The 25,197-nt window shown below is 52.4% G+C and overlaps 1 protein-coding gene across 1 annotated transcript; it reads right to left on the reverse strand.

The window, feature by feature from the left end:
- Positions 1–1,486: 1,486 nt before the first annotated feature.
- On the reverse strand, positions 1,487–24,470 carry AMN (amnion associated transmembrane protein). The gene is made up of 12 exons (XM_065636686.1): positions 24,413–24,470; positions 22,029–22,147; positions 21,869–21,913; positions 12,013–12,100; positions 10,264–10,499; positions 8,524–8,661; positions 8,322–8,430; positions 7,260–7,342; positions 6,078–6,264; positions 4,838–5,012; positions 1,876–1,978; positions 1,487–1,597 (listed from the first exon to the last, which is right to left on the reverse strand). The coding sequence occupies exons 1-12, from the start codon at positions 24,453–24,455 to the stop codon at positions 1,487–1,489; spliced, it is 1,437 nt and encodes a 478-aa protein (XP_065492758.1). The 5' UTR covers positions 24,456–24,470.
- Positions 24,471–25,197: the final 727 nt, after the last annotated feature.

The raw sequence follows: 25,197 nt of genomic DNA on the forward strand, positions 1-25,197 counted from the left end.
GCTGGTGGCTGCTCCACTTGGTACCAAGTGCCTGACAGCTGCAGCAGATGCTCCTGCCCTGGAAAGTTGCTCTTCATCCCAGTGCTGCCAGAGGGGCACCCTCAGCAGAGATGTGCATGGACAAAACACCCAAGCACAGACCTTCTGCCAGCCCCGGCTCTGCCCTGCTTGCAAAGTGACGGCAGCAACCAGGGTCACGGAGATGGTCTTGTTCCCTGCCAGGTTCATGTTTTGTGTCCTATCTGCTCGCCCTGCCTGTTACTGGAGGCCTCTCTGAGGGGAGGGAGGCAGCAGGGCACATCTCACCACCATGTGCTGCCCATCACCCTTTGTCAGGGCTCTGATGCACCTAATGATGAATTCCCAGGCCTTTGAGAAGGGATTATGTCTTCCAGAGACTAGAACAAAACATAATAAACTTAAAATAGCTGCTTCCTTATGGAATATGCCAACAAGCCCTACTGAAAACCCAGTAGAGTGTAAATTTGCATAAATTTGCATACATCTCCATAATTTCAGCCTCACCCATCAGACCTGCTCCCGTAATGAAGTGCTGCCTGACGTTGTAGGCAGCTGAGAGTATTTGACACACGCCAGGCTGCAAACGCCCCCACTAACGAGGCCCCTCGGTGCCACTGCCCCCACTCTCGTTAAAAATGGACCAGAGTGACTGTCCCCAGCCATCGGGTTCCTGCCTGATCCCCTCCCCAGGGACCTCCCACACTGGCACCGAGCCTCTTTCCCCTTGTACCACTAGAAGAAATGCTCTCTCACTGCAGGGAATAGCGTGATAAATCCTCAGGTAGGTCCAAGAGGGTCTCACAACTGTCAGACGGGCACAGGGGGAAGGAGACAGCTCAGGCGGCTCAGCAGAGGGGATGGGGAGATGTTCGCTCAGGACTGCACCTCGTGCCAGCACCCAGGGGACGGGAGTGAGGTGCTCGAGAAGAGGAACAGGGGACTCTGAGCAGAGATCTCCCTGCACCAAGCGCACTTGCTTGAAGGCAAAATAATCTCCTTTTAAACCTAGCTAATGGGTCCAAGCCCTGAAGGCTCCTGGCTGCAGTTTGAAACATGTTTAGGCACTGAATTTCCTTCACATCAGGGATCCATCCTTCAGCCTGCTCTGTGCCCTGGGCATATCCAGCATGGTGCTGGCTAAAGCACAGGCTGCTGAGTTTTAGACCACGGCATCCCCAGGTATCACACAAGACCCAAATCTCAGTGTTGAACTGTATAAAAAAGTCTGATAGCTACAAAATACAGTTTAAAAACCAGAAGCATCACCAGGAGGCCGTGCCTACACAGCTGAACCCTTATGGCGAAGGTTTGCTGTGGTTTTCTTCACCACGTGGACACTTTTATTCAGGTAGGGTCTGCTTGACTGCGGTTTAGATCCTACCAGGAGTGATGTGAGGGACTGTGAGGGCTGGAGAGGCAGCGACGTCCCCAGGGAGGTGGCTGCCTCTGGCATGAGGCCATGCCGTCAGGTCTCCATCTCGCTTGCATCATACAGAGGGTTGAGGTAGAAGACCTGGTCGTCTTTGGGAGCCATCTCTTGTGGCATTTCCTCTCCAGGGTCAGCACTTGGTGGCTCCTGCAGCAGTGAGGGAGGGAAAAGCAGCCAATGGGGAAGGGAAGCAAAACCCTTGGCAAAATCCACCCAGCGCTGAGTCCCTGTGGTAGCTGAGGAGCTGGTGACCTGTGGGAGGATGGGACCATCAGACAAAAACCCTCTTGGCCTGGGAGAAGGAGGGAGGAGCCCTGCTGGGTGCATTGCACCTCCAACAGCACTGGAGAGGGCCCTGCCTGGGGCCCCGCCACCTCCTGCCACATCTCCAAGCAACCCCATCACCCCGAGCAGTGGCGACTCACCACGTCAAACATGGGGTTGTCGAAGCCTTTGTCACTGGCTGGCTCAGGGGACGCCGGGTCCTCCGCTCTGTCCCAGGGCCGGGGGATGTGCAGGGTGGGCAGCCTGGGGAAAGACCTGGGCATCACCCACCCGCATCCCACCCATCCCAGTAGCAGCCCCAGCCAAAACGGTGCATCTGCAGGAGCTGGATGGGAAAACATGGGGGCAACGTTTTGGGCTTTCTTTGAAACAGGATGTTTGTACTCTTTCCCAGGAAAAAACTGCCCTATCTAGCAGAAAGCAGTAAACCTGGAGGGCTGGGACCTGTATCCTGGAGGGAAATGTTTCTCAGAGGCAGCACAGATTTTGCTTCAAAGCCATCACTCTCCCCGCATGGCCTAAAATGAATTGCCACAGAGCTCACACCTGTTCCCACTGCAGTCTCAACAAGGACTAATTACTTTTGTCATTACTTTTATCATGTTATCCTTTTATCATCTTTATCACCATCATTTTTATTACTTTCTTCATTATTCCTATGCTAAGATTCCCAGTCACTGAGCATCATCCCCTGCACCAGGCACCTGGTGCCAGCGGGCTCAGCAGTGGGTCCACACACACCACCACAGGTCCTGAGAGCCCACCAATACTTAGCCAGTGTGACAGCTGTGGCACAGGCTCCACGTAAGCAATTGCAGGAGCTGTACTATTATAATTGCAGGAGCTGTACTATTATAATTGCAGGAGCTAGAGTTCTGCGTCCAGCTCTGGAGTCCTCAGTACAGGGAAGACATGGACCTGTTGGAGAGGGACCAGAGGAGGCCACAAAAATGATCAGAGGGCTGGAACAGCTCTGCTGTGAGGACAGGCTAAGAGTTGAGGTTGTTCAGCCTGGCGAAGAGATGACTCTAGGGAGACCTTATTACAGCCTTTCAGTACTTAAAAGAGGCCTATAAGAAAGATGGGGACAGACATTTTAGCAGGGCCTCTTGTGGTAGGACAAGGGGTAATGGTTTTAAACTAAAAGAGGGGAGATTCAGACCAGACGTGAGGAAGACATTTTTTACAATGCAGGTGGGTGTAGATGCCCCATCCCTGGAAACATTCAAGGTCAGGCTGGACGGGGCTCTGAGCAACCTGATCAAGTTGAAGATGTCCCTGCTCATTGCAGGGGTGTTGGACTAGATGGATCTTCAAAGGTCCCTTCCAGCCTAAAACATTCTATGATTCTATGGTTATCTGCAGGGAGGCTGTGCCTGTCCCTTTTCACTGGAAACAAGCTGAATTCCCTGTTTTGCTGGTGGTAGGATGGCTCTGCTGCATGCAGACAGACTCTGTAGGCTCCCAGAGCCGCCTGCCTGATTTGCAGCATCCCTGCCAGCGTCGGATGCCTCCTCGATGCTCGGCAGCACTTCCCGAAAGGACACCTGCCCTGGAGCTGCCCAGGGACGCACAGCAGGAGCAGGTCAGCTGGGGACATGGCCGGGGCTCAGGTTCAGCTCCGTCTCCTGTAGCTACACGAACTTTTCTCCCACTGCTGACAGAGCCAGTTTCAAAGGCCTGTCCAGCATCCAAAGAAGCGTCAGTGGAAGATAAATCATTAGGTAGCAATTATGGGTTGGGAGTTTTATTTAGAAATTAAATGAAGGCACGGGTTTACTGCTAGGAAATGTCATGTCAGCACGTGCCGAGTGGCAGGGCAAGTGTCCCTGGCCACGGCCACTGCTGCACAGCGAGTAAACCCTACAGAGAAACCAGGAGGGGAGAAACCACCTGACTTGTGAGCCTGTGATACAGCCAGCCCAAGCACCAGGGAGCTCAGCATCCCCTGGCAGATATCAGTGCACTTTGCATGGGCAAATTTAAGCAATTCCCTCTCCCTGGTTATAAATTGTGAGGGTCCATCCCGCTTGCCTGCATTCGGGTAGGTGAGATGAGCTGTAGCAGCTCAGTGGATTGCCCCCTGCACAAAGACATCCACCAATAAACCCTGCAAAACCCTCCACATGAAGGTGGGTGCCTGATCAAGGAACAGAGGTGGGCACTGCTGCCATGCCATAGTCACTGCCGGAGCTCATCTCTGAGCTGTGAGGGGAAAAGGCGATGGGGAAGTGACATTTCGGACCAGATCCCACCTGCAGTCAGGTGCTGTGTCCCCTGGCGCCCTCCCCTGGGACCTGCACACTGGTCTCTGCGCAGTGCAAGCAGCTAGTGCACCAGAAGTTGCATTTTCTTCTGTATGCTGTCAGGCCTTTCATGGCTACAAAGCTATAGGATGAGTGTTTTGAATTATTTTGATGCATTTCTCTTTAGCAGCTGGCCGTTTCAGTCCTCTGTCCCCAGGCAGGGCTGCAAACCAGTGGTTACAAGGAACAAAAGATTTCACTGGGCAGCATGACCAGGCTGTGCAGAGCTCCAACTGAGCTACAGCAGCCCTGCACCATGCCAAGAAGCAACTCCTCCTGGCCACAGAGGAGGCTGAAGTACCAGTCCAAGAGTATAAAAGTGTTTTTCTGCCACCTCACCTCCAATAAGCCAAGAGGAAAAAGAGTAACAGTTTTAAATCAAAAGGGAGTAGATTGACATTATGTATAAGGAAGAAATTCTTCACTATGAGGGTCATGACATACTGGAATAGGCTGCCCAGAGAAGCTGTGGCTGCCCCATCGTTGGAAGTGTTCAAGGCCAGGTTGGATGGGGGTTTGAGCAACCTGGTCTAGTGGAAGGTGTCCCTGTCCATTGCAGCGGAGTTGGGCTAGGTGATCTCCAAAGTTTCCTTCCAACCCAAACCATTCTGTGATTCTATGAACCAGTAATGTTTGGTATAGCAGACTGCCTGGCCATGCCCGCCACCATGGGAGCTCTTGGCGGCACTGCATACCCCTGTGCCACCAGGCTAGCTGGAAAGACATCTTGGGGTGACAGCTGCCCCTCAGCAGGAGAAGCCTGACCACATGCTGCCAGCAGAAGCCCCATCCATACCTTAGCTTTCCCTTTTTGTGGAGAAAGAGGATCCCTCCAAACAACAGGAGACTGAAGAGCAGCCCAAAGACAGTGCCGGCTGTGGTCCTGCCCAATTCATGGCTCTCCACTTGTCCACTGAAAGTGCTGCCAGTGGCCACTTCCATTTTCCCACTTGAAATGCCAAGTGCTTCACCTGGGAAAGGGCAGGAAGAAACAGGGTGAGGAGCGGATGGAGCAACACATCCCCACACCCGCACATCACCCCGACTCACACGCAGGGCAGAGGGAGCCTGCAGCTGGGTCTGGCACTGCTCGCCTAGTTGATCACCTTTCCCTGGGGACAGGGGTGGGATACAGAGCTGGGTGGGACAAGCCCATGAGGGTCTGCTACCCACACAACAACCACCAGGTCCCCTGTCTGAGGTCTGAACGCTCATCAGCATCCACCAGCTTGCATGGCTACCTTCACATGCAGCGTTCTGGCTGGAAAGCAGCTCTGCAGAGAGAGGCCTGGGGGTCCTGGTGGGCACCAAGCCTACCATGGCCCGACATGGCATGGAAGGGCAACAGTATCCTGGGCTGCATGAGGAGGATGGGTGGCCAGCAGGTCAAGGGAGGTGACCCTTCCCCTCTGCTCTGCCCTGGCAAGGCACAGCTGGAGTGCTGAGCCAGGCTCTTCTCAGTGGTGCCTGTATACAGGGCAAGAGGCAATGGGCACAAATTGAAATAGAGTAAATTACACTTAAAGATAAGAAAAAAAGCTTTACTGCATGAGGACAGGTTGCCTGGAGGTGTTGTGGAGTCTCCATCCTTGAAGAGATTCAAAACACAACTAGACACAGCCCCGGACAACCTGCTCTCGGGGGGCAGCAGGAAATATGGTCTCCAGAGTTCCCTGCCAACCCTGATAATTCTGATCCTGCAGTTCTGCTCTGCTCACACCACTGTACTACCGTAATTAAAACAGTAAAATTTCCAGGTAAGCCAAGTTCACTGCTAAAATCATCAGAAACGCAGAGTGTGTGTGCTAGGAAGGCTTAGAGCTGTGCCAGACCAGACTGATGAGGACAAGGACCTTAGGAGTGTTCAACTCAGGAAGCCTCAACCAAGCTGCCACTTAATTCCCCTGCAAACCCCTGGTGAAAGAGCAGGGACACGGGGCTGCCATGTGGGCTGCTGGCTGGGGACAAGGAGCTCTGGACAGGAGTGGCTTTAGGTGCACCCACGGGGAACCCGCTGAGGAGGATGGCGGTGTTACCGTGCTGTGCTACGTCCTCCATGACATCTGCTGCCAGCTGCGCCGCAGCAGTGCCGGTCTGCGCTCCTGCCCCGTCATCAATCAGCACGATTTGGATGAGGGGAGTGGAGCTTCGGGGTATGAGTCCCAGGAAGGTCTGTGCTTTGTGCACCTTGGATATGGCCATCCGCACGCCGGCGTACTTGGGCTTTTCAAAACACAAGGCAACACATAAAGACCACGAGAGCGGTAGGCAAAAATCAGTCATCTCTACAGACAGCCATGATGGATGCACCAGCAACGCCCACCTATAAATCTTCGTGTGAGTCCCATCACAGAGCTGCCATCCCTGTTACCGCAGTGCTGTTTGGTTTCCCAAATAAGTGGTTCATATCTGGCCTCCCTTCCAAGATGTGACCAGCACTCGGCACCCAGCATCCCCCTGCAGAAGCGAGTGCACCGAGAAAGCAATTTCGTGCAGCACACCCGTTAAATACTGTATTAAGATATGCAGCTGTAAGGAGGGCAAGCAGCAGGCTTTCAGCTCAGGATCAATAGAGCAATACTCTGATATCGATCCTCCCAGGGTAACTCAGAGCACGCCCCCACCTCCTGGCAGCTCCCAGCCAGGAGGAAGGATGCCACGCTGCATCTGACAAGCAGCAGCATGGAGTGATGCCTTGTAGAGCATGTATCTGAGTGCTGACCAGTGCTGGTAACCCACCCAGTGCTTGTCCACTGGGGAATAAAAAGCAGCTGAGCATTGGGAATGATCTCCCAGAGTCTGTGGGATGTGCTGCAGAAATTGTGCATGATCCCAACTGCACAGGCTGACCTGCCATGTTATCTCCACCTGACCTCCTGGCTGACCCTTCCATGTTTTCTAGACCAGGGTTTCCAGCAAGCCCAGCTGCATCCTTCCCCGTGTGCACACGAGAAGTTGCTCCTGCTGCATGGTGAGAGGGGCAGGATGGCTAGGGGGGGAGCAAGGGAGACTGCACCAACCCACATGGCAAGTCCGCACATCCAAGAGGCCAAATGTGGGGGGCGAGCCCAGCAGGGTGGTGGGGAGAGAGGCTGAACCCCCTGCATTGCTGGGACCACATGTCCCCCCAGATAGCCACACCAGCATCGAGTCACCAGCAGACACAGCTGGTGGTTTGCAGTTTTGTTAGCCCACACTGATCTGTCAGGCTGACATACCTGGCTCAGCAAGGCTTGGACCAGTCTGTCCCGATACTTCTGCAAGTCAAAATCAGGAGTGAAATCCAGCCTAATAGTGGCTCCTGCAGCTCAAAAACACACAAGACATTGTCACTGAGCCCAGGCAGAGATCTGCTGCGGTGACACAGCTCCAATTGCCATGAAAGGTCCCTCCAGTACCTCTGTGCAACTGGTCTGGCTGGGTTTGGTCAAAGGCTTTTGATTTCCACCGTATTCCAGAGAGAGGCTTGCCCTGGAGAACTTTCTCCTGCACATCCCCCCTGGGAAGCTCTGCATGTACCTGGGTTTTGGGGCTGTGAGGCTGTGACTCAGCAACACTGCCCTGGCTTTGGAGGGAGGGTGGAGAGGAGGGGACACCTGTGCTCCCCGTGCCACCATACTGCGGTCATTGGGTCAAAGATTTTCCTTGGGAATGATGCAGGTAAGTATTCATTGAAATATTAAATTGTCCTAAAGGCTTTAAGAGGCTCTGCTTTTAGGAGCACATCAGAGAAAAATATGGTGCCTTTTCAATGAATTTGGTGTGATATACTATCTAGGTACAATTGTCCATGAAAAATTCCCCTTAACAACCTTCTAGGTAGATTAATGGAGAAGTGCCCATAGCAGAGGGAATGATGTCAATCTGCATGTTTTTATTTTAAATGAAATGAAACAAACTTGCTGTTGGAAAGCTGACATTACGGTGGAAGAGGTGCATTTCTTCTGAGTGTTTTCCACTGCATAAACTCAGCAGAGCCCTATTAGCTTGACAAGCTGTGACATCCTGACAGGATAAACCAGAGGCAGGGACGAAGGGCTGCAAGTCAGAACAGGCTCCCAAAATCCAGGCTGATGCTTCAGAAAGATGCCCTGGCATGGTGGCAAGTGAAATGCAGATGGGACCTGTGGATGTGACCCATGGGAGCAGTGCCACAGCAAAACTTCAGCCCATGAGCACCCATCACAGCAACAACCCCTACACCCAGTTTTCCCTTGCAGAGCCGGGGGAAGGGGGCTGGTGCAATAGGGAGGAGGAATAGGGCCATGCCCCCCACTCACCACAGACTCCACAGCAGTGGCCAAGGGGCTGCAAAGGGTTCCGGCATGTCAGCGCTGGGCACCGGCTGCCTGATGCCCTGAGCAGGGCTGTGCAGATGCGGTGGCCATCCTAAAGGAGAACAGGGCAGCATCAGTCCCTCGCTTCCCCTTGTCCCCCAAAATTGCAATGGCAATCCCCTTAAATTTTAACGGGAGGACTCACCAGGGTGTTCCCGCAGGCACAGCCGGACTTGTCGGGACAGCCGGTGCCTGTCACCTGGAGGGTGCCATTGCCGTGAAACTGCAGCGGGGCAGAGGAGCCTCTCAGGTACCCAGCCCAGGCCTCGGGGCTGCTGAGCTCCTGAGCAGGAAAGAGCAGCAAAGCGGGTGAGTGTCCCCAACCAGGTCCCAGTGCTGTCCCCAGGCAGCCGGCTGTGACACCTGGACACACAATGTCACGTCTGATGGCCAGCTGAGGCAGCCCCACCACAGGTGGTGAGTGCATCAGGAAAATTCTGCCACTACAACCATTTGGGCTTTTCTAAGAGGCCAACAGGAAAACCCTTTCTGATTTAAAACTAAAAAAACAACCACAAATAAATCATGAGATGTCTGGGCTTTTTTTCTTCTTGTTTTCCCTCTTTCTGCTGGACCACAGAATTCAATTTATCAGCTTTTAAGTCTGGGAGGAAGGGTCTGGATCTGTGGTGTTTTCCTTCAATCTGGGAAGCATTTCAGTGGGCTCGGCATTTGCGAAGGCTGAGCTGGACAGACCAGCCTTGTCCTACCAAGCCAATGGTTAAGTCTCTCACCCGCTGCCTTCCATGGGAGGCTTCTCCATGTGCTGGGACAGCAGGATTTCTCATGCCCTGAGGTGAAAATACCACACAGAGAGCAAGGAGTGGGCTGGCTATACAAAGTAACCTATAAGGTCAGTTTTTAGGGACTATGCTATAATCACCGAAAAAAAAAGCATTTTCTCCTTCCATCTCACCATTCAGCAGCAGCCTCTGCCCCAGCTGCAGTTCCTGGTGGGGTGGATTTGTGAGGGATAATGTGCTGTGGGGTGGTCCCTGGGCATCATCAGGACTGGCATGACTTTGAGCACCCAGGACCACCCGCTTCTGCATCCCCTGGCTGTGTGTGCTTCCACTGAGCTCCATCGCAGTCTTGCCCTGTCCAGACTCACCTGCACCTGCCTGGACACCGGCTGACATTATTATTCAAACACCAGTTACCTAATGATTGGCCCCGAAATGGTAGATATCAGGCAGTGCAGTTGTAGAAATAATAAATAACTTATGAAATGTCTGCCGCATCTCCCACTCCTGGAAGGAGCATGTGTTTACTGCTGCAGCGCCTGTGATCTTTCACTCCTCTGACCGGTGAGGGAAAGGGGTTTGTCGTGTGCCTGAAGCACAGCAGGCTGCCAGCATTTCTATAATTATCCCTCAGATCAATTAAAGAGCAGTAGTGAAGCAAAACTGGGAGGCAATCGCCAGGCCATGGGGTGTGTTAAGTTTGGGGGTGGGAAGGAGGTGTCCTTAGAGGGTCCCTGAGCGGAGTGGTTGCAGACAGATGCCTGGGAAAGGAGCAGCCCCTGGGCGCTCAAAAAGATGCCATTTCCCAGCTTTTTGACCCACACACATTGGCTTTTTTTTTTTTTAATGTGAATAGTGAGATGGCCTGTGTCCCACAGCACAGGGAGGGAGGCAATAACAAGCCAGTAGAGGGGAAAAAAAAAAAAAAAAAAAAAAAAAAAAAAAAAAAAAAAAAAAAAAAATTCATCGAGACCATGCGCAGCAGCAGGGGCCCATGGAGCTGCAGGGCTGTGGGAGCACCCCATCTCCCCGTGCAGCACTGGTCCTCCATCCCTGGCTGCTGGCTGGTCCTTCCTCTCCTGACCTACTCTAGGGCTGTGGCAAGGAGGTGTCACAACAGTTTCTCATCATCCCTGCATTACCTGGCCCATGAGGGAGATACTGCGGAGATGAATCTCTTGCTGCGATGAGTCAGTGTTTACCCGGAAGGATGTTTGGGGCTGGAAGATAACATCGTCATAGTGGCATGGGACACATTCCTCGTCCACGGAAAAAATGCGCCCACTTGGCTCGAGCTCCCCGCTGGGAGACACGACCTGCCACAGCGTAGGGTCAAACCACGCACGGTCCTCGGCGTTGGCAAACCTCGCTGTCACACCTGGGAAAGCAACAGGAGAGGTTGAGAGTGACCCAGACCCAAATCTTCAGCCTCAATTGATGTGTCTGGGCGGATACAACCAGGCACTCCTTGGTCCGAAGTGGAGAAGGTCACCCTGTGTGCAGGGAGTGAAGAGTTGGCCATGGCATCACCTTCCCGATGGCTGCTGCAGACACCTCCCAGAGCCCAGTGGGGGCTCGGCAAAGCTTTCTGGTGCTCAGGGCTGGGGTCTCAGTAGATCAGCCCAGACCCCACTCCTGGCTGCAGATCCCCAGCCCCAGATCCCACAGGACATTTTCCCACCCTTTCTTCAAAGCTGACCCTTACGGTCAGGGAGAAAAACAACCACAGAGCCCAAATGCTGCATAACAGCTAAAATAAAAGATAAAAATGGGTATGATAATTCACATCCGTTTCCAAGCAGCCTGGCAGGCTTGCGGAAACGTGACCAGCCCTGTTCCCCCCAGAGGGTAACCTCAAAACCAGTAAGCCATTTAGCCATTAATTATTTAACCATTAACCATCTCCCTGCTGGTCACAGTCAGTACCATCACCAGTGCCCCGCTTCCTTCTCACCCTTCCCCAACAGTTGAATCCTTACCGATTCAGTTAGCATGCAGACATTTATTGACTGAACTATTTGCATTTGCTTTAAAACCGTGCTTTAAAAGAATCAATTTGTGAAAGTTGCCCCAGAAACACCTGTTGATTTCAGGAGAGCAGGAGGAAAATCCCAGTGCAAAGCACAGCTGCCAGAGCATCCCTGAGGGGAGGCAAACAGCCTCAAAGCAGAAAAACAATCAGAGTGAGAGATGTCAGAGTGGCTCCAGATAGCCTGATGCTACAGTACTTCCTCTGGAAAGACCTGTTTGGGCTTAATCTCTGGCTTTTTTCTCTTTTTTTGCCAGTCAGAGCACAGGCACAGGTGCTTCTCTTGGACTCTTCCTTTCTTGCAGCCGAACTAAAAAGTTACTTGCCGCTGAAAGCATTAGGTAGCTCTTAAATACCCAAAATACGTCTCCTAGCAAACAGCTTTCAGACTAATAACAGGCACCGATGAAACAAACCCACTGCCCAGTCACTGCAAACCTGGGCTGGAGGCTGAGAGGGGAGGGAAGGATGAGTTTGCACCAAAATGCCTGCGACGGCTGCAGTTCAGCTCACCCGTGTGTAATTCCTAACCAGTTTTCTTTAGAAATACCATGGCAAATAAAATGAGGGCTTTGATGTGGCTACATGCTTAATAGACAGGGTAAAATACAAACAATATTTGCCTCTATGCTACTACTTCAAAGGCTTCTCTGATATAATTACTTTTGTAGAAGACAGGTGATCTAGCAGGAAAAAAAAAGATCTGATGTGAGGGAGGTCATGAAAGAAAAAGTAGGTATTAAAACAGGAGTGATTCACTGTGCTCTGAAGTGGGACAGCAAAGACCTTTGTAGAAACATTTGGGCTGAATTTACATAATTAATCATGGGCTGATGGGGTGACTGGTCTGAGCACAAAATACCTGAGTCACAGCCTGGATCCCAGCTGCCATCAAAAGCTGCGAATCCTGCGCCAGATGCCAGCACGAATTCTCCGTTCAGGGGCAGGTACTAGATGAAGAGATTCAGAGTGTTACTGTGCGGTCCCGCTGCCAGCCACCCAGGCTTGTAATCAAATAACAGTGCTAATTATTAGACTGCCTATTACACTTGCTGTCTCCGAGGCACTTTACAGTCATTAGGTGTTACCCTCACCGTGCCTCATGTTGATGGGAAAGTATCATCTCCCATTTTTACAGATGGGGACACTGTGATGGGGAGAGACGGTTTGACATTATCTTCCAGTAACACAGAAAAGCATGAAGTGTTCAGGGAAGCAAGAACAAGGAAAAAGCAAAATAAGCTCTTTCAGCAGCTCCTTCCTTGTCTTGCACACACACTCCCATCAGCTCAGAAATGGCTTTATACATTGGTATGACAAGAAAAACCCAACCTTACTCTGCAAAGGCCCAGAGGTCCCCTTGCTTAATGGGTTCCCATCTCCAGGGGCTGCGTTTGCCCCGCAGAAAAGCAACTCAGGAGCCCAAGTGATGCTCAGGGAGGTATCAATTAGTGGATTCATGCTCAATGGGAGCTAAGGAAAGCAAACAGTGGTGTTTGGCGCAGCTTGACATAACTACACCCTCTTCTTGTACCCACTGGGTAGGACATCACCAGCAGGCAGTTGGTGTCAATATGCTTGCCTGGCTTCAGCCTGGCCAGGCTTCTGCTCCAGAGTGTGAGGACGACCTCTGCCCACCTCAACAAGAGGAGCTTCACCACAGGGTCCTTTCAGCCAGGAGCTGTGGCCTCCTGGGTCACCAGCCCGCACTGCTGACTCTGGGACTGGCCTTGGCAAACAACCGAGTCAGGCGACTTGTTCACAGCATATGGGTTATTCAGCCCATCTCATCTTATTTTCCATTTAGAAACTTCCAAGGAGAAAGTCAGGTTTTTGCCCCAGTATTTTCACATCTCAAGAAGCGATGTTCAAGGCTCCCTTCTCCTCTAACCTTATCCAGGGTTTTAGCATTGCTCTCCAGACAGCATCTGGAAGCCTTCCAGGGTTGTGTTATGCCATTGCACGGGGGCCTGTGCACATTAGATGGGATTTTAAGGTTTCATCTACTTAATTGGTCTTTAAATAAGCATTTAGGTTACAGAAAGCAAGTCTTGTGAATGACTGCTGCAGGTGGCTGCAATAGCTCTCTGTCCTCGTGCAGTCTTGCTTGAGGATACTCTGTCCCATACAGGTACCACCTTGGTTAGAGGGATGGACATGGCAAAAAGTTCCTCATCCCCAAGTCGTAGGCAGCTGTTTAGAAGTTTGGTGCCATGCTTTGAAGGCCATAGCCTTAGTCCCCCTCTTGGTTCAGGAACTGTGAAAAGCCAGGGCAGAGAGCAGATGGTGGCTGCCACCAAGAAGAGCCCCACAGTGCTGCTGTGCACCACCCGCTTCAGACCTTGTAATTCCACACATTGGACTGGAGAAGAGGGGATGAAGAGGTGAATAGCTGAGGCGTGGGCACCATGTGCCCCATGGGTCTGGAAGAAGTCTTTGCCTGTAGACACCACTCCATCAGACCATAGCATGTTCAGTGCCTAACTGGAAACAGTGCCATCATGTTCTCTGAATCTCTCTTACTCTTGACTAAAGCAAATTTTTCCGATACTAGAGCACTGAAAGAGGCTGAAAGGTCTGCCAGGATAAGAATGGCAACATGCCCTTTAGCTGCAGATATAAAAGCTGTGCCTAGTGACGTTTTGAGGCTCAGGACTCGGCCTGCTTTGAGCTGGACAAGATCTATGCCACCAACATCTTTCACAAGATGTTTCACTTCAGAAGTGCCCCGGCTTGTTTTCTGTGAGCCCACACAAGAATTGGGACACTTGTCCCAAGGAAATGGGACACTTTGGGGCAGATGGCTACCACCAGTACCCAGGGCAGGTATCGCCAGTGCTGCTGTCCCAAACTGGCTGGTCTGTCTCAGGCTGGAGCCCCTCACCACTGCCTCTTGCCCAGTTTGCGAGTTGCCACCCTGCAGCCTGCTGTGCCTGATGGGGCCAAGCAAGGAGTGTGGCCAGCTGGCTGCTGGGGCCCTGAGCTGCTCAGGATGGGTTTTGGATGGGATGCAGTGGATCGTTTCACCACTGCAGGGTGAAACTGCTCTTCTCAGCGGTCACATGTGGGCACTTGGGCCCGTAGCTCCAGGGATCTTTGGGTGGAGAAATTAAAATCAGAGATCAGCTGCTGGTGACGGGGATGGGTGATGCAGCTGGGCCATGACTGGCTGGACTCTATTAGCTTTCCCAGGCTGCAGGAGTTGGTGTTTGTGAGTGTTGCAGCTGGATCCACACCACTGGGTTGGGAAGTCCCTGCTCTGATGCCTGTCTGACTGACAGCTTCTTCCTCTAGGGTTACCAGACTCTTTGACTATAGCCATGGGTCACAGCTTCCCAAACACCCTGCAGGGACCATGCAGGACACAATGAGCTTTCCTGTCCAGGGGGTCTGTTCATTCAGATCTTCACAAATTAAATAGGAGGAGAAAAAAGCCACAGAGACAACACTTAGGCAAATATGTGCCTACATTTGTAAGCTGCATCACTCACACTGCTCTAGGGAGCAACACAAAAGCATTTTGTGCATGCGTTATGCACAAAGGAAAGCAAGGAAAACCTGGTAAGGATTCACACAGCGTGCCTGAGGTCAGTGTGGCAAGAGCATGGATGAGATGGGCTTGGCTGGTTAGAGGTGCACACACATGTGCACAAACAGATACACAGATGCTGGCCCAACGACCAACCGTAAGTCTTGTCCTCCTGTGCCTGGGAGGCCCCAGGTGAGCAGGTCCTGGATGGGATGTGGAGCAGATGCAGGGTTAGCAGCGCACACCAAGAGTTCACAGCACCAACCCTGCCCATGGGGAGAGATGGGACAACATGTCTCATGCTAGACCTGCCTCACACCTGCAGCATCTGTGCAGGGCTCTGGAGACACCAGCCTCTGGGCTTTCTGGAGAGGACGCAGCTTCTTCAGCTACCACTGGAGATCCCACTCCACCACCAAGGCCAAAACTCCAGGCTGGCTGGACTTCTCAAGCCCAGAGGAAGCTGTTCACGTGAATCTGATTGTGGCAGGGCAATGAGAGTCCCACAGCACACATGGTGTCCCAGCCACTGACCCCTTCACACTCTGCCCAAACACCATTAACACCAGCCCTGGAATTAAGACACAAGGCGACATGATGTGAGCCAGGGGATGGAGGCAGTTTATCTCCACAAAGATGAAATGCAAGAAGGGCCTTATATTTCTGCTTCACAGCAGGAGTCTCTGAGGCTGGTCCCCGCAGCTACGGCTCCTTGCCCACCAAGGTGGATGTGTTGCCCATCTGCAACCAGCCCTCTCCAAGATGCACGCCAATGGGCAGCATTTCAGAAGTGGCCCTGTTGTCCAGTGGAGCTTCATTTGTAAATAATTTGCCCTTTCTTTTTTCCTAACATAAGTTCAGCATCTCAGCTCACTGCAGAGGACAAATGGAGACTCTGGTTGGGCAGTGGCTTTCTGCATTTGGGAGCTTAGTATAGAAATTGCACATAGGCTGGGCCACTTTCCAAGTACATTTTGAACCAAGCAATGACATGTACCAAAGGACCAGAGCCAAAAAGCTGGCCGTTTCATCTGCTTTCCCTTGCTCCTGCCAACACGTACTTCAGGGCCAGCTTAGAGTCCCATTAGTCATTTCCCATCCCTGATACTGATAAATAACATCTCCTCGATCATTGTTATCATGTGTAATGACAACTGAAACACAGTCATCATTTTTCTCACCAAAGTCAGCAAAAAAAAAAAAAAAAAAAAAAAAAAGAGGAAAGACCCCATGTAGCTCTTAGCCCAGAGTAACCACATTTGCAACCACAGCATTGCACCACTGAGAAGAAATCCCACTGCCCCAATGCATAAATGAAAATGAAACTAACCTCTGAAATGCAAAAGAAAAAAATAGCAAAGGCCTGAGAGGTGGCTTTTGTACTGAGCGGCTTTGAACCAGCCTCTGGGGCACACCCTGGCTCTGCTGGATTCATGAGCATCAGGCTGAGATGACTGACAGCAGCAGTGTGACTGGCTTGTCACCATCATCAGCACAGGAAACAATGCAGCACTTCTGCTCTGAACCCGGGTGAGCAATGCTCTTGATTGCAGCCAGCTGTTCCCCCAGCCTTGTTTCAATTCTCAGCATCAACACATCTGAATGCCTTGCTCAGGTGAGATGGTGCCACCATCCCCATCGCTCAACACCAAGACTGCACGGGCACGCTGGGCTCCGCAGTGCTGCATCTATGAGTGCACCAGCGAGCAGGTTGGTACCCAGAGATGCGCACGGCTCCCGGGTACCTTCCCTCGCCCAGCACCCAGCCAGGGAGCAGCTCAGGAGCTGGTGCTGGTGGCACCCCATCAAAAAACATGGCTAGAATAGGATGCGAAGGTGTTATTTCTCCAACGTGGAGTGCTGTAACCCACCACAGGCATTCATGCTTAGGGAAAATGCTTTGTGCTGCCCACAGGTGGGAGTTTTCCCAACGCCCATGTGGGCCAGGGATTCTGAGCACAGCTGGGCACACGGATGCTTCGGTAGGATCCAGCTGCTGGGTGCAGACCCCAGGAAGGCACAGGGTCAGATCCATCCACAGGTGAATCCCTTTGACAGCTCTAGAATGTTGCCAGGGGCTCGCTTGCCAAAGGCTATCTTGCGTTTGTCTGCTCACTTTTCTGCCTGGACGAAGGTCCCACCAGCATCCTCTGGCCAGTGTCTTTTCCCCCCAGCCACACACACAGTCCTGTGTCCCCAGCTCACCACTGGATCTGGCCTGTCCCTGCTATGGCCCCCAGTCCCAGCATGGCTATTGTAGATCCCCTGCAAAAGAGGCTGGTGAGGCAGGGTGACCTGGGACCACCCCAACACCTCTGGGTCAGCTGAGGAGGGTGACTTGCTGCTGGACTAGGACCTTGCTGCCCAAAGAGCTCCCTGCCCAGGCACATGCCCCCAGGAGGAATGGGGCTTTACCATCCCAAGAAAACCAGGCAAGAAACACAGTTTTTATCCCCGTGAAGCCCACGCTCAGGCAGGTTGGTGCAGTGTGGCACAGAAGGTAGTGCTCCTCTCCACAGAACCCATCACGGTGGGCAGAAGATGCACACCAGCCCTTCTCTGCTCCCAGCAATAACTCGCCCCTCTGCTTTTGCCTCCCGGAGCAGGCGGGGGCACAGGCAAAGGAGCAGCACGCCAGCAGGACGTCATCATTTCAGTGTCATCCTCTGCAAGCTAACGAGGCACTTGGCTGCTCTCCCCTGCCTGTGTCCCTGCCTCCCCCTCCTGCAAGGCAGGGTCCTCTGGTAGCAGTGCGGCCGCGCTCTCATTAATGCAGGAGCTGGTTCCCCTGCTGCGTCTCTTCGTCACATTTTACATTGTATTTCAGGGCACAGGCTCCCCGCATCACCTGCCCAAGCTGGCCTTGCCATCACATCCCCTGGCACGGGGTGACCCAACACATTGGGTTCCTGCAACACCATGGTCCTGCCCACCCCTGCAAAGGAGCTGTAGCTCCTGGCCTTTCTTGCTGCCTGGCACACCCCCTCCCCGATCACCCCACAGAGCCCAATAAAAGCCATCGGGAGACAAAATAAAGCAACAGGCCCCAAAAGGTCATTAATTTTTTTCACTGCAGGCCCACAGCGCACACCTCCAGATGCAAAGCTAAACAAGTCCCAGCAGGGTGTTCCAGGGGACACGGGGAAAATCAGCAGGATCTCAGGAGCATAGTAAGGTAACCAGACCAAGACACTTGAGTTACGGATGCAGAAGGCACACAGATGCTTAAAGCCATTTGCCAAACCTATTTCAGGTTAGATTAGCTCATTTTCACAAATTTCCCTCCACAGACAAGCTCAGGGGGAGCTGGAAAGTGGCTGGAGGTGCAGGCAGGGGAGCTGTACCTGGCACTGAGGGATGACAGCTGGTGCATGGAGTGGTTGCCCAGCCAGACCTGCCCCAGCCTGGGATGCCGGCAAGCTGCTCTGCTCATCATAGGCTTTAATAACTCCTTTTGCTGGAAATTAGCCTGCAAGAAGCAAATACACCCAGGGAGGTGTCTGCAAAAGGCTGTTTTCTGCACTCCTTTCCTTCTGCGGGAACGCTGCCTGAGAAAAGCCTGCAGGATTTGGGCTTGTAATGAAGTGCTGGCATACGCACACGCACACACTCACTCCCGTGAAATTTCTACCTTGATCTCAGAAGGAAAAATATTCTGTTTTCTGGATGTCTCGTTACCCTGCTGTTTGGGAAACAGGGGGGAGGGAGCGCCAGTGCCTGGGACGAGCGCGAACCCTGGCAATTCATTAGAGCCAGAGCCCCTGGAGAGCAATTGGCATTTCGAGATCAATCTCTGCCAGGAACCGAGCGAGCGGGAGCATCCTGCAGCAAAGCCGAGTACATTCTGCTCTTGCAATTAGGCAGCTAAAAATATAAGGCTGGGTGAGACGTCCCTGGTTAGACTCCAGTGCCCCACACGCTCCCGACCCTCACCCAGCTTTTGCAGCCCCTCACCAGCTGGGCAGGGAGGGGGTGCAGGCGGAGCAGGGTGCAGGCAGCTGCCACCACCATGGCAGGGTTCAGTGAGGGGGCAGAGCTGGAAAGGCGACATCAGTGCTGCCGAATAACCCCACGCCAGTGGACTGACCCTGGCACTGCAGGAGCTGAGCAAGGCTGCTCTGCCCACGTGGCTGAATCTGACTCCTGCACCCCAAAAATAGCAAGTGGCATCACCCACCTCTGGGCCGCACGGCGGTGCTGGCCGGCTGCAGCACAGACCGTGCCAGGGCTGGTGCTATCGAGGCAAACACCGGGCTGGCAGCCGCAGCTGTGCCCTGGCCTGGCCGCCTTTGGAAGCGCAGCCACAGCCAGAGGGTCCCAACCCTCAGGGAGAAGTGTTCTCCCCCAGCTGGAAGACAAGTAAAGCCAAAGCCCGCCTTGCCCTCTAGAACCTACGTCATGCACCGCCACCCTGAGCACCTTCATCTTTTTTGCAGATTAACCCCCGGGTGCCTCTGGAAGCTGGCTAAATACTGATCTGCATCTTTAGGCAGCTAAACACCATAGAAAATCCAACCTAATCACAACACTTCTGCTTCAAAGTCACTTATGCTTAAGCTGGATTTGGATTTAGTGTGTGGCTGAATTAGGGACCCACTCCAAACTTCAGACCAAATAACCTCTAAGCTGTATGATAAACGGGTTTCCCTTGAGAGGGGAGGTGGGCTGCCTGCCCCAACAACCCCGGCCTTCTCCCAAGAAAGCAGCTCCAGGCACTCGGCTGGTGCCCTCATGGGATGGATGGTGAGCAAAGCTGGAGGGCGCACTATATAGAAGTGCCTTGTTTAATACAAATCTCTAGGGGGAGCTGACAGTGGCACATGAGGACCCCTTGGCACCCTAGATCTCTCTCCACTCAGCTGAGGAATATAGACGGGAGGTCTCATGCGTCCCCTCCACCAGCGGGGCACCGGCACCGAGCATTCCACCCTGCACCCACTACAGAGGGCACCGAAAAGGCAATGAGACCCCAGCCCCTTACACAGCCATTAATTTCCTCTTGTGTTACTACAGCAAGAACGCTCTCCTTTTTATTTTTTTCTTTTGGCCAAAGCCTGTGTAACATCTCCATGGCGACTCTAAAGCTTAATGTATTCCTGCTGATTTAAGTGATTAATGCTCTGGCGCGGCACGGCCGGCAGCTGAACAGGTGCAGCCCAGCCTCGCTGCAAAAAGCCTCACGACTAATTCATTTTCTAACCCCCAGTTGCCAAATTTCATGCCATTCCCATAAGTGGCAGACCAGCCCAGGTGCTGGGTTTCTTTCCTTTTTCATCCCTAATCTTGGCAGTCTCCTTATCACCTGGTGACAACAAAGCATAACAATGCACAGGAGGAAGGTGGCTGAGCTGAAATTAGAAATATAACCCACCATGCTAGGAAACTTGCTGGGACGGTTCATTGTGAATTGTTGTGGCAGTGATGCTCAAAAGGAAGGTACAAGCTGCGGTTTGAGTTATAGCCTGGTAAGAGCTTGGCTGTTCACAAGAGGTGCAATTTGATGCAGTGGTGGGGGAAGCCCCTGACCAGAGGGGAACAGCTGCTGCCATGATGACTTATTCATTCTTAGGTCCCCCCAGCCCTCCCCTCCCACACAGTGCTGGGACTATAATATTCACTGTAACCCTGGAGCTCGCACGGCCGCTTGCCAGCAGTGGGGTCCCAGAGAAACCCTGGGGCAGCAGAAGGTCCCTGAAGGCTCCCACCAGGATCCTTTAACCGGAATAAGTTGAGAGCCGGCACCCTGACCATGTTACTGAGCCATGATGGGAAATGTCCCCCTTGAGTAGCTGGAGGATGGTGAGCACAGCAGCACAGCCACAGGTGTCGTTAGCTGTGCAAAGGTTGTGCTGAGCAGCCCGCTCTGTCAGCAGCCGCGGGACTGCTCAGCTCTGCTCTTTAGCTGGGTTGTGAAAGGCTCACACCATAATGAATGACGCTGCTTTGCAATTATGCACTTTGCAGGCCTCTGATGAAAGCACTTTAGAAATATTATACATCCAGCTGTAAGTAAAATAAAATCTACTGGAGTGATATTTTGCTCTTTTCTTCTCTAGGTAAATTCCACATCATTTATTACATTATATTTGTACGTATTTCCCCAGTACATTCTTTCCTTCTAAAATTCATATTTAAAATGCCATATAAATAAAGTAACTCCTCCAAATATTTGTAGAGGGATTAAATGTGGCACATGGTGTTATTAAAGCATCAAAACTATTAGTGGTATAGACAGTCTGAACAAATTACATCACATAAATTTCAAGGGCTTGTTCAGATCTAATGGCTGATAAAAGAGCAAAGCTGCCTTAAAACTGAGAGAGAAAATTTGGCCACAAGCTCGTCCCATCCAGAGGAGGAGGATTTACAAACAGGACCCAGCCCATTTCGTGCCGTCTCAGTGCTGGGATGGGGCTCACCAGTGATTTGTCCTGCACAGGCATGTTGGGGCAGCAGGTTTGCTTTTTCCTTTAGTTCCTCCCTGTTAAATTTGACACTCCGAACTGTGGGGATCGAGACCCTGTGCTTTCATAGCTGCCTATCAGTCTGCTCCTGGCAGGGGTCCTCTTTTTGGGGGCCACCAGCTTGCTCAGAAACCCCTCCGAGGTGGGACTCCCCAACATGATCTTGCCTTACATGCACATTTCAGTAGGGCATTGTGCCTGTCCTGCCACAGTCAGAAAAATATAAAACCCAATGCCTGTTGAAAGAAAATTTCTTGCCCAACATTTTGGCATTTCCCAGAATGGTTTGTTTTCATTCCAAGATATTGTGATGTCAGGTTCACTTAGCCTCTGCCTGGGGGCTAAAGCCTGCTTCACATCAGCAATGCGAGGGGCTGGTGCTCCTCAGCAAACCACTGTCAATGTCTCAGTACCATAGAGGGGGTTTTATCCTTCCTTTGGGGAGGAAGAATTAATTTCTTCCAAATGAAAGTGGGGTTTGGGATGTTCTCCCCCACCCGCCTAATGAAAAAAAAAAAAAAAATGCCAGAAATGTGCTTTGTGGCTCAATGGTACAGAGACACCCAAGCTGCTGTGACTCTTGTCCCCTGCCCTAGCTGAGGCATCCTCAATTTGGCTGGACCACGGAGCAAAATGTCAAAGTCACTGGAGAGGGGTACAGGGGGACGTGTCACCCATCTGCCCCCCCCCCACTGCCCTCCCAGAGCCACCACACGCTGCCTTACCATGTCTGTCAATGTGTGGGGAGACCTGACAAAGACTGAGATGACCTGTAAGAAAAACAAAAGTAAAAGTGAGCTTTCCCTCAGCAGGTAAAGCACTTTTCCAATGCCCGATAGCATTTTACAAAAAATGAAATAAAAATAAAATAAAAATGTCCAATACCTTGTTCTTCTCAAAATGAACCACATCGCTGGCACAGGGGACTCTGCCTTTATCCCAGTTGGAGGCAGTTTCGAAGTTGGTGTTGGGGATCCATTGCTTGTACACAGCAGCAGCAGCAGCTGGGAAGAACACAGAAACCAGTATAACCCAATCCGTGGGAGGTACTGGGAACCCTCTCTAGGATGCTCTACAATATGGCTTGGCCTTTTTGGGCTAGAATTGGGTATTTTCCACCCAAGAGTAGTCTCTACCTGTTCCCAGTTGAGCAGTCACAGCCCTCTTCTGCACGGGGGATCTTTTTGGCTGGGTGATGGTGTTTACCCACCAAGGTAGGAAGAGGAGTAAGGGACAAATACTTGGCAGGCAGAGAGAAGCAGGAAAGTCCTGCAGGCAATAAGCAAGGATAACACGCACCTGGTACCTGAGCATTCATTGCAGTGGGTTTTGTTGCACATTTGATTAGCCCGAGTGGCAGAGACCCCTCAACTGTGGTGTTTCCAGTAGGTATGGAGTGGGCATGCAGAGCTGGCAGGACCACAAGGACAAGGGCCAGAGAAGAACGGGCTTTTGCTATGGGACATGTAGCGCAAAATACAGGCTGATTGCATGTTTTCTGGGCTGGAGGGAGAGGATTCAGCAGTGTCCTGCAGATGGACACACTGGCTGGTTGGGAAACAGAGGTCCCCATGGGGCTTGCCAGGATGGTGGTGGTCCTGTGCATGGGTCCCCACAGCGATGAGCCCACTGGCCAAGGACGGGCCATGGCAGAAGTGGGTTTCCACTCTGATCTGCTCTGTTTGCATGAGTGTGGCAGAGATTTCCCAGCCTGAGATTTCCCAGCCTGAGATTTCCCAGGCTTGGCTGGGAGATGCACCTTTAGCTGAAGAAGACTCTCCAGCAGCCTGAATTAAATGGCTTCAGGCAAGTGAGTTACGAGACTGAAAAGAGGAAAAACAAACAAACAAACAAACAAACCTACCTAACACTGTGCTCTTCATATAGATAATATTTTCTTTAGAGGAAAACCCCACAAAACTACAAAATACATAGAAAACCAGTGGTGGAGGGGACCAGACAGTGGAGTGGGGCTTAGGCAATGGAAGTCAGATGAAAAGAGGGCAGGAGGGGGTGCAGGGACTCCCCGACCTGGCCTGGGGAAGGAGAGGGTCTGGATGACTCCAACTGATAAAGGGAGGTCCACTGCAGAAAGCCTGGGCCCTGCTAGTCTGAATCATGGGGAGGGACGTGGCTGGCTGTGCTAAACGGGTTCTGCAGAGGCTTTATCAGCTCACAACAATCGCATCGGAGCGTAATTTGCACTGTCTGGCTCTGCCAAGGGCTCTGCCGAGACCATTTGCTGTACATAGTCACATCAGGGCGAAGAGGAAATGATGTATTTTTAACCAGAATGAAAGTCCCAATGTAGCAACAGGCACTGGAGCCCAGGTGCAAGGTGCAGAGGGGCTCCCCCAGCCCCACACCAGGCTGCAGCCACCGCTGCCAGCTGCCCGAAGGAGCCCTCAGGCTCAGCAAACACCTCCTTGCCCTAACTCCATTTTAAGGCCCACTGAGAGGCAAAAGGACTGGAACAGTGGTAAGAATAGAACTCGAGCAGCTACTTCCAGTGTTGTGGGTACAAACACCTTGCTGGCTTGGATTCGAAAAGAGCTTAAGAAAGGAGAAAGCCCACAGATGGTAATTGCAAGTTGTTCTGTCCCTGCTGGGGTTGACGTGTGTCCCTCCCATCCCAAGAAGCTGGGGAACAGAGAGATTAAAGCTCCATCCAGCAGAAAGGCTCAGCTGGCCCCATTGCACACACGCCTTATGTTCCCGCAGCTGCAAGGTGTTGGGTGAAGCGAGCTCAGGGCACACCACAGCACAGAGGTGGCTCTGGGTGCCGCCCCAGCTCCATCAGCATCTCCTCTGGCCAGGGGCTCTGCGGCCACAGAGGTTAACCTCCTGTGGCAAAGCCTTTTCCCCCACGTAGCTGCTCTGATGCATTCCTGCACCCTCCACAGCCCTAGAAATACCAGCGTGCTGTTTAATCAGCCTTATCTCCAGGGAAGCGCAGTCCTTGAACATCAAAGCGACATGCATATTCAACAGAGAATGTGTCCTGCAGTGCAGAGCTGCTGGCTTCAAAACAGAGCAAGAAAACCCGAGCTGCAGAGGTGCAGCAGGCACAATACTCTAATCCCAGCCTCGTTCCCCCACCTTCTCTCTGTCCTGTTGGAAATGCCTTTTTGCATTTATGTTACAGATACACCTGAAGTGCCAAGAGCCTGCAGCTCTGCTCCAAAGCAGGATTGCCCTAAGTGCAAATGGGGAAGTCATCCAGTGGTCACCCCTGCTTGCCATGGTGGCCAGGCCCTGGGCATACTCACCAAGGAGCTGCAGGACACCCAGGAGAAAGAGCAGGTGCTTCATTTTGCAGCAGGCTGCCAGCCCTCGCCTCCACGGCCCCTGCCCGGCTGGACCTTGGACCCTCCTTGGGGGCACGTGATGGGTTCAGCCCGGAGGAGGCTGGAGGGAGAAGGGACTAAACCAGCCGGGAGGCAGCTTTCTCCTGGCATGAACCAGAGCCTTGCTCAGCTCCTTTCCCAAGCCCCCCGCTTCTTCGGTATCCATGGGAGACTGGTAAGGCCACTGAGCAATAAGGTGAGGAGGCAAGACCAGTGGTGCCCCCCAGTTCTGCTCACCGCACCTCACCATCCGCACCCCCTCCCCCCATCCAGGTCTCACTAAAGGGGGGTGAGCACAAACTCACCACGTTCTTGTCCCACACCACTCTCCCCTGCAGAACGCTGGCTACCTTGTAATTACTAATAATAGTCTCAATGTATTTGCAATTAGCTCTCTTGGAAGAGAGAAGCTCCCAGCGATGACTTGTAATTGTACTTTGCCCACCAGCTGATTTGTTCATTACCCGGTGCACGTCGCGGCGGTGCTGGCGCAGCCCCACGCTGCTTTTGTTGAGGCTGCCGCAGGCTGAAGGGGACAGCTGGCAGTGGCACCAGCATACATGGCTGCAGGAGGATGAGGAAGAGGAAGGACCCCACCACCCCATCCTCTGCCCCAGTGCGGAGTGATGCTACATGCAGGTCCATGCCCATGTCTTTACAAGGGCATGTTAGGAGCAGTAAAGGATGGGATGAGAGAAAACACACCC

Source organism: Caloenas nicobarica, chromosome 5 (genome assembly GCF_036013445.1).
Source record: "Caloenas nicobarica isolate bCalNic1 chromosome 5, bCalNic1.hap1, whole genome shotgun sequence".
Classification (NCBI taxonomy): domain Eukaryota; kingdom Metazoa; phylum Chordata; class Aves; order Columbiformes; family Columbidae; genus Caloenas; species Caloenas nicobarica.

What these genes read in the sequence shown, in the direction of transcription:
- AMN (XM_065636686.1), bottom strand. Translation starts at nt 24,455, where the DNA reads ATGAAGCACCTGCTCTTTCTCCTGGGTGTCCTGCAGCTCCTTG. An exon ending in CCACTGCTGTGGAGTCTGTG is followed by an intron (nt 7,343 to 8,321) that starts GTGAGTGGGGGG and finishes TTTGAGCTGCAG; the next exon opens with GAGCCACTATTAGGCTGGAT. An exon ending in ACAACCCCATGTTTGACGTG is followed by an intron (nt 1,598 to 1,875) that starts GTGAGTCGCCAC and finishes TCACTGCTGCAG; the next exon opens with GAGCCACCAAGTGCTGACCC.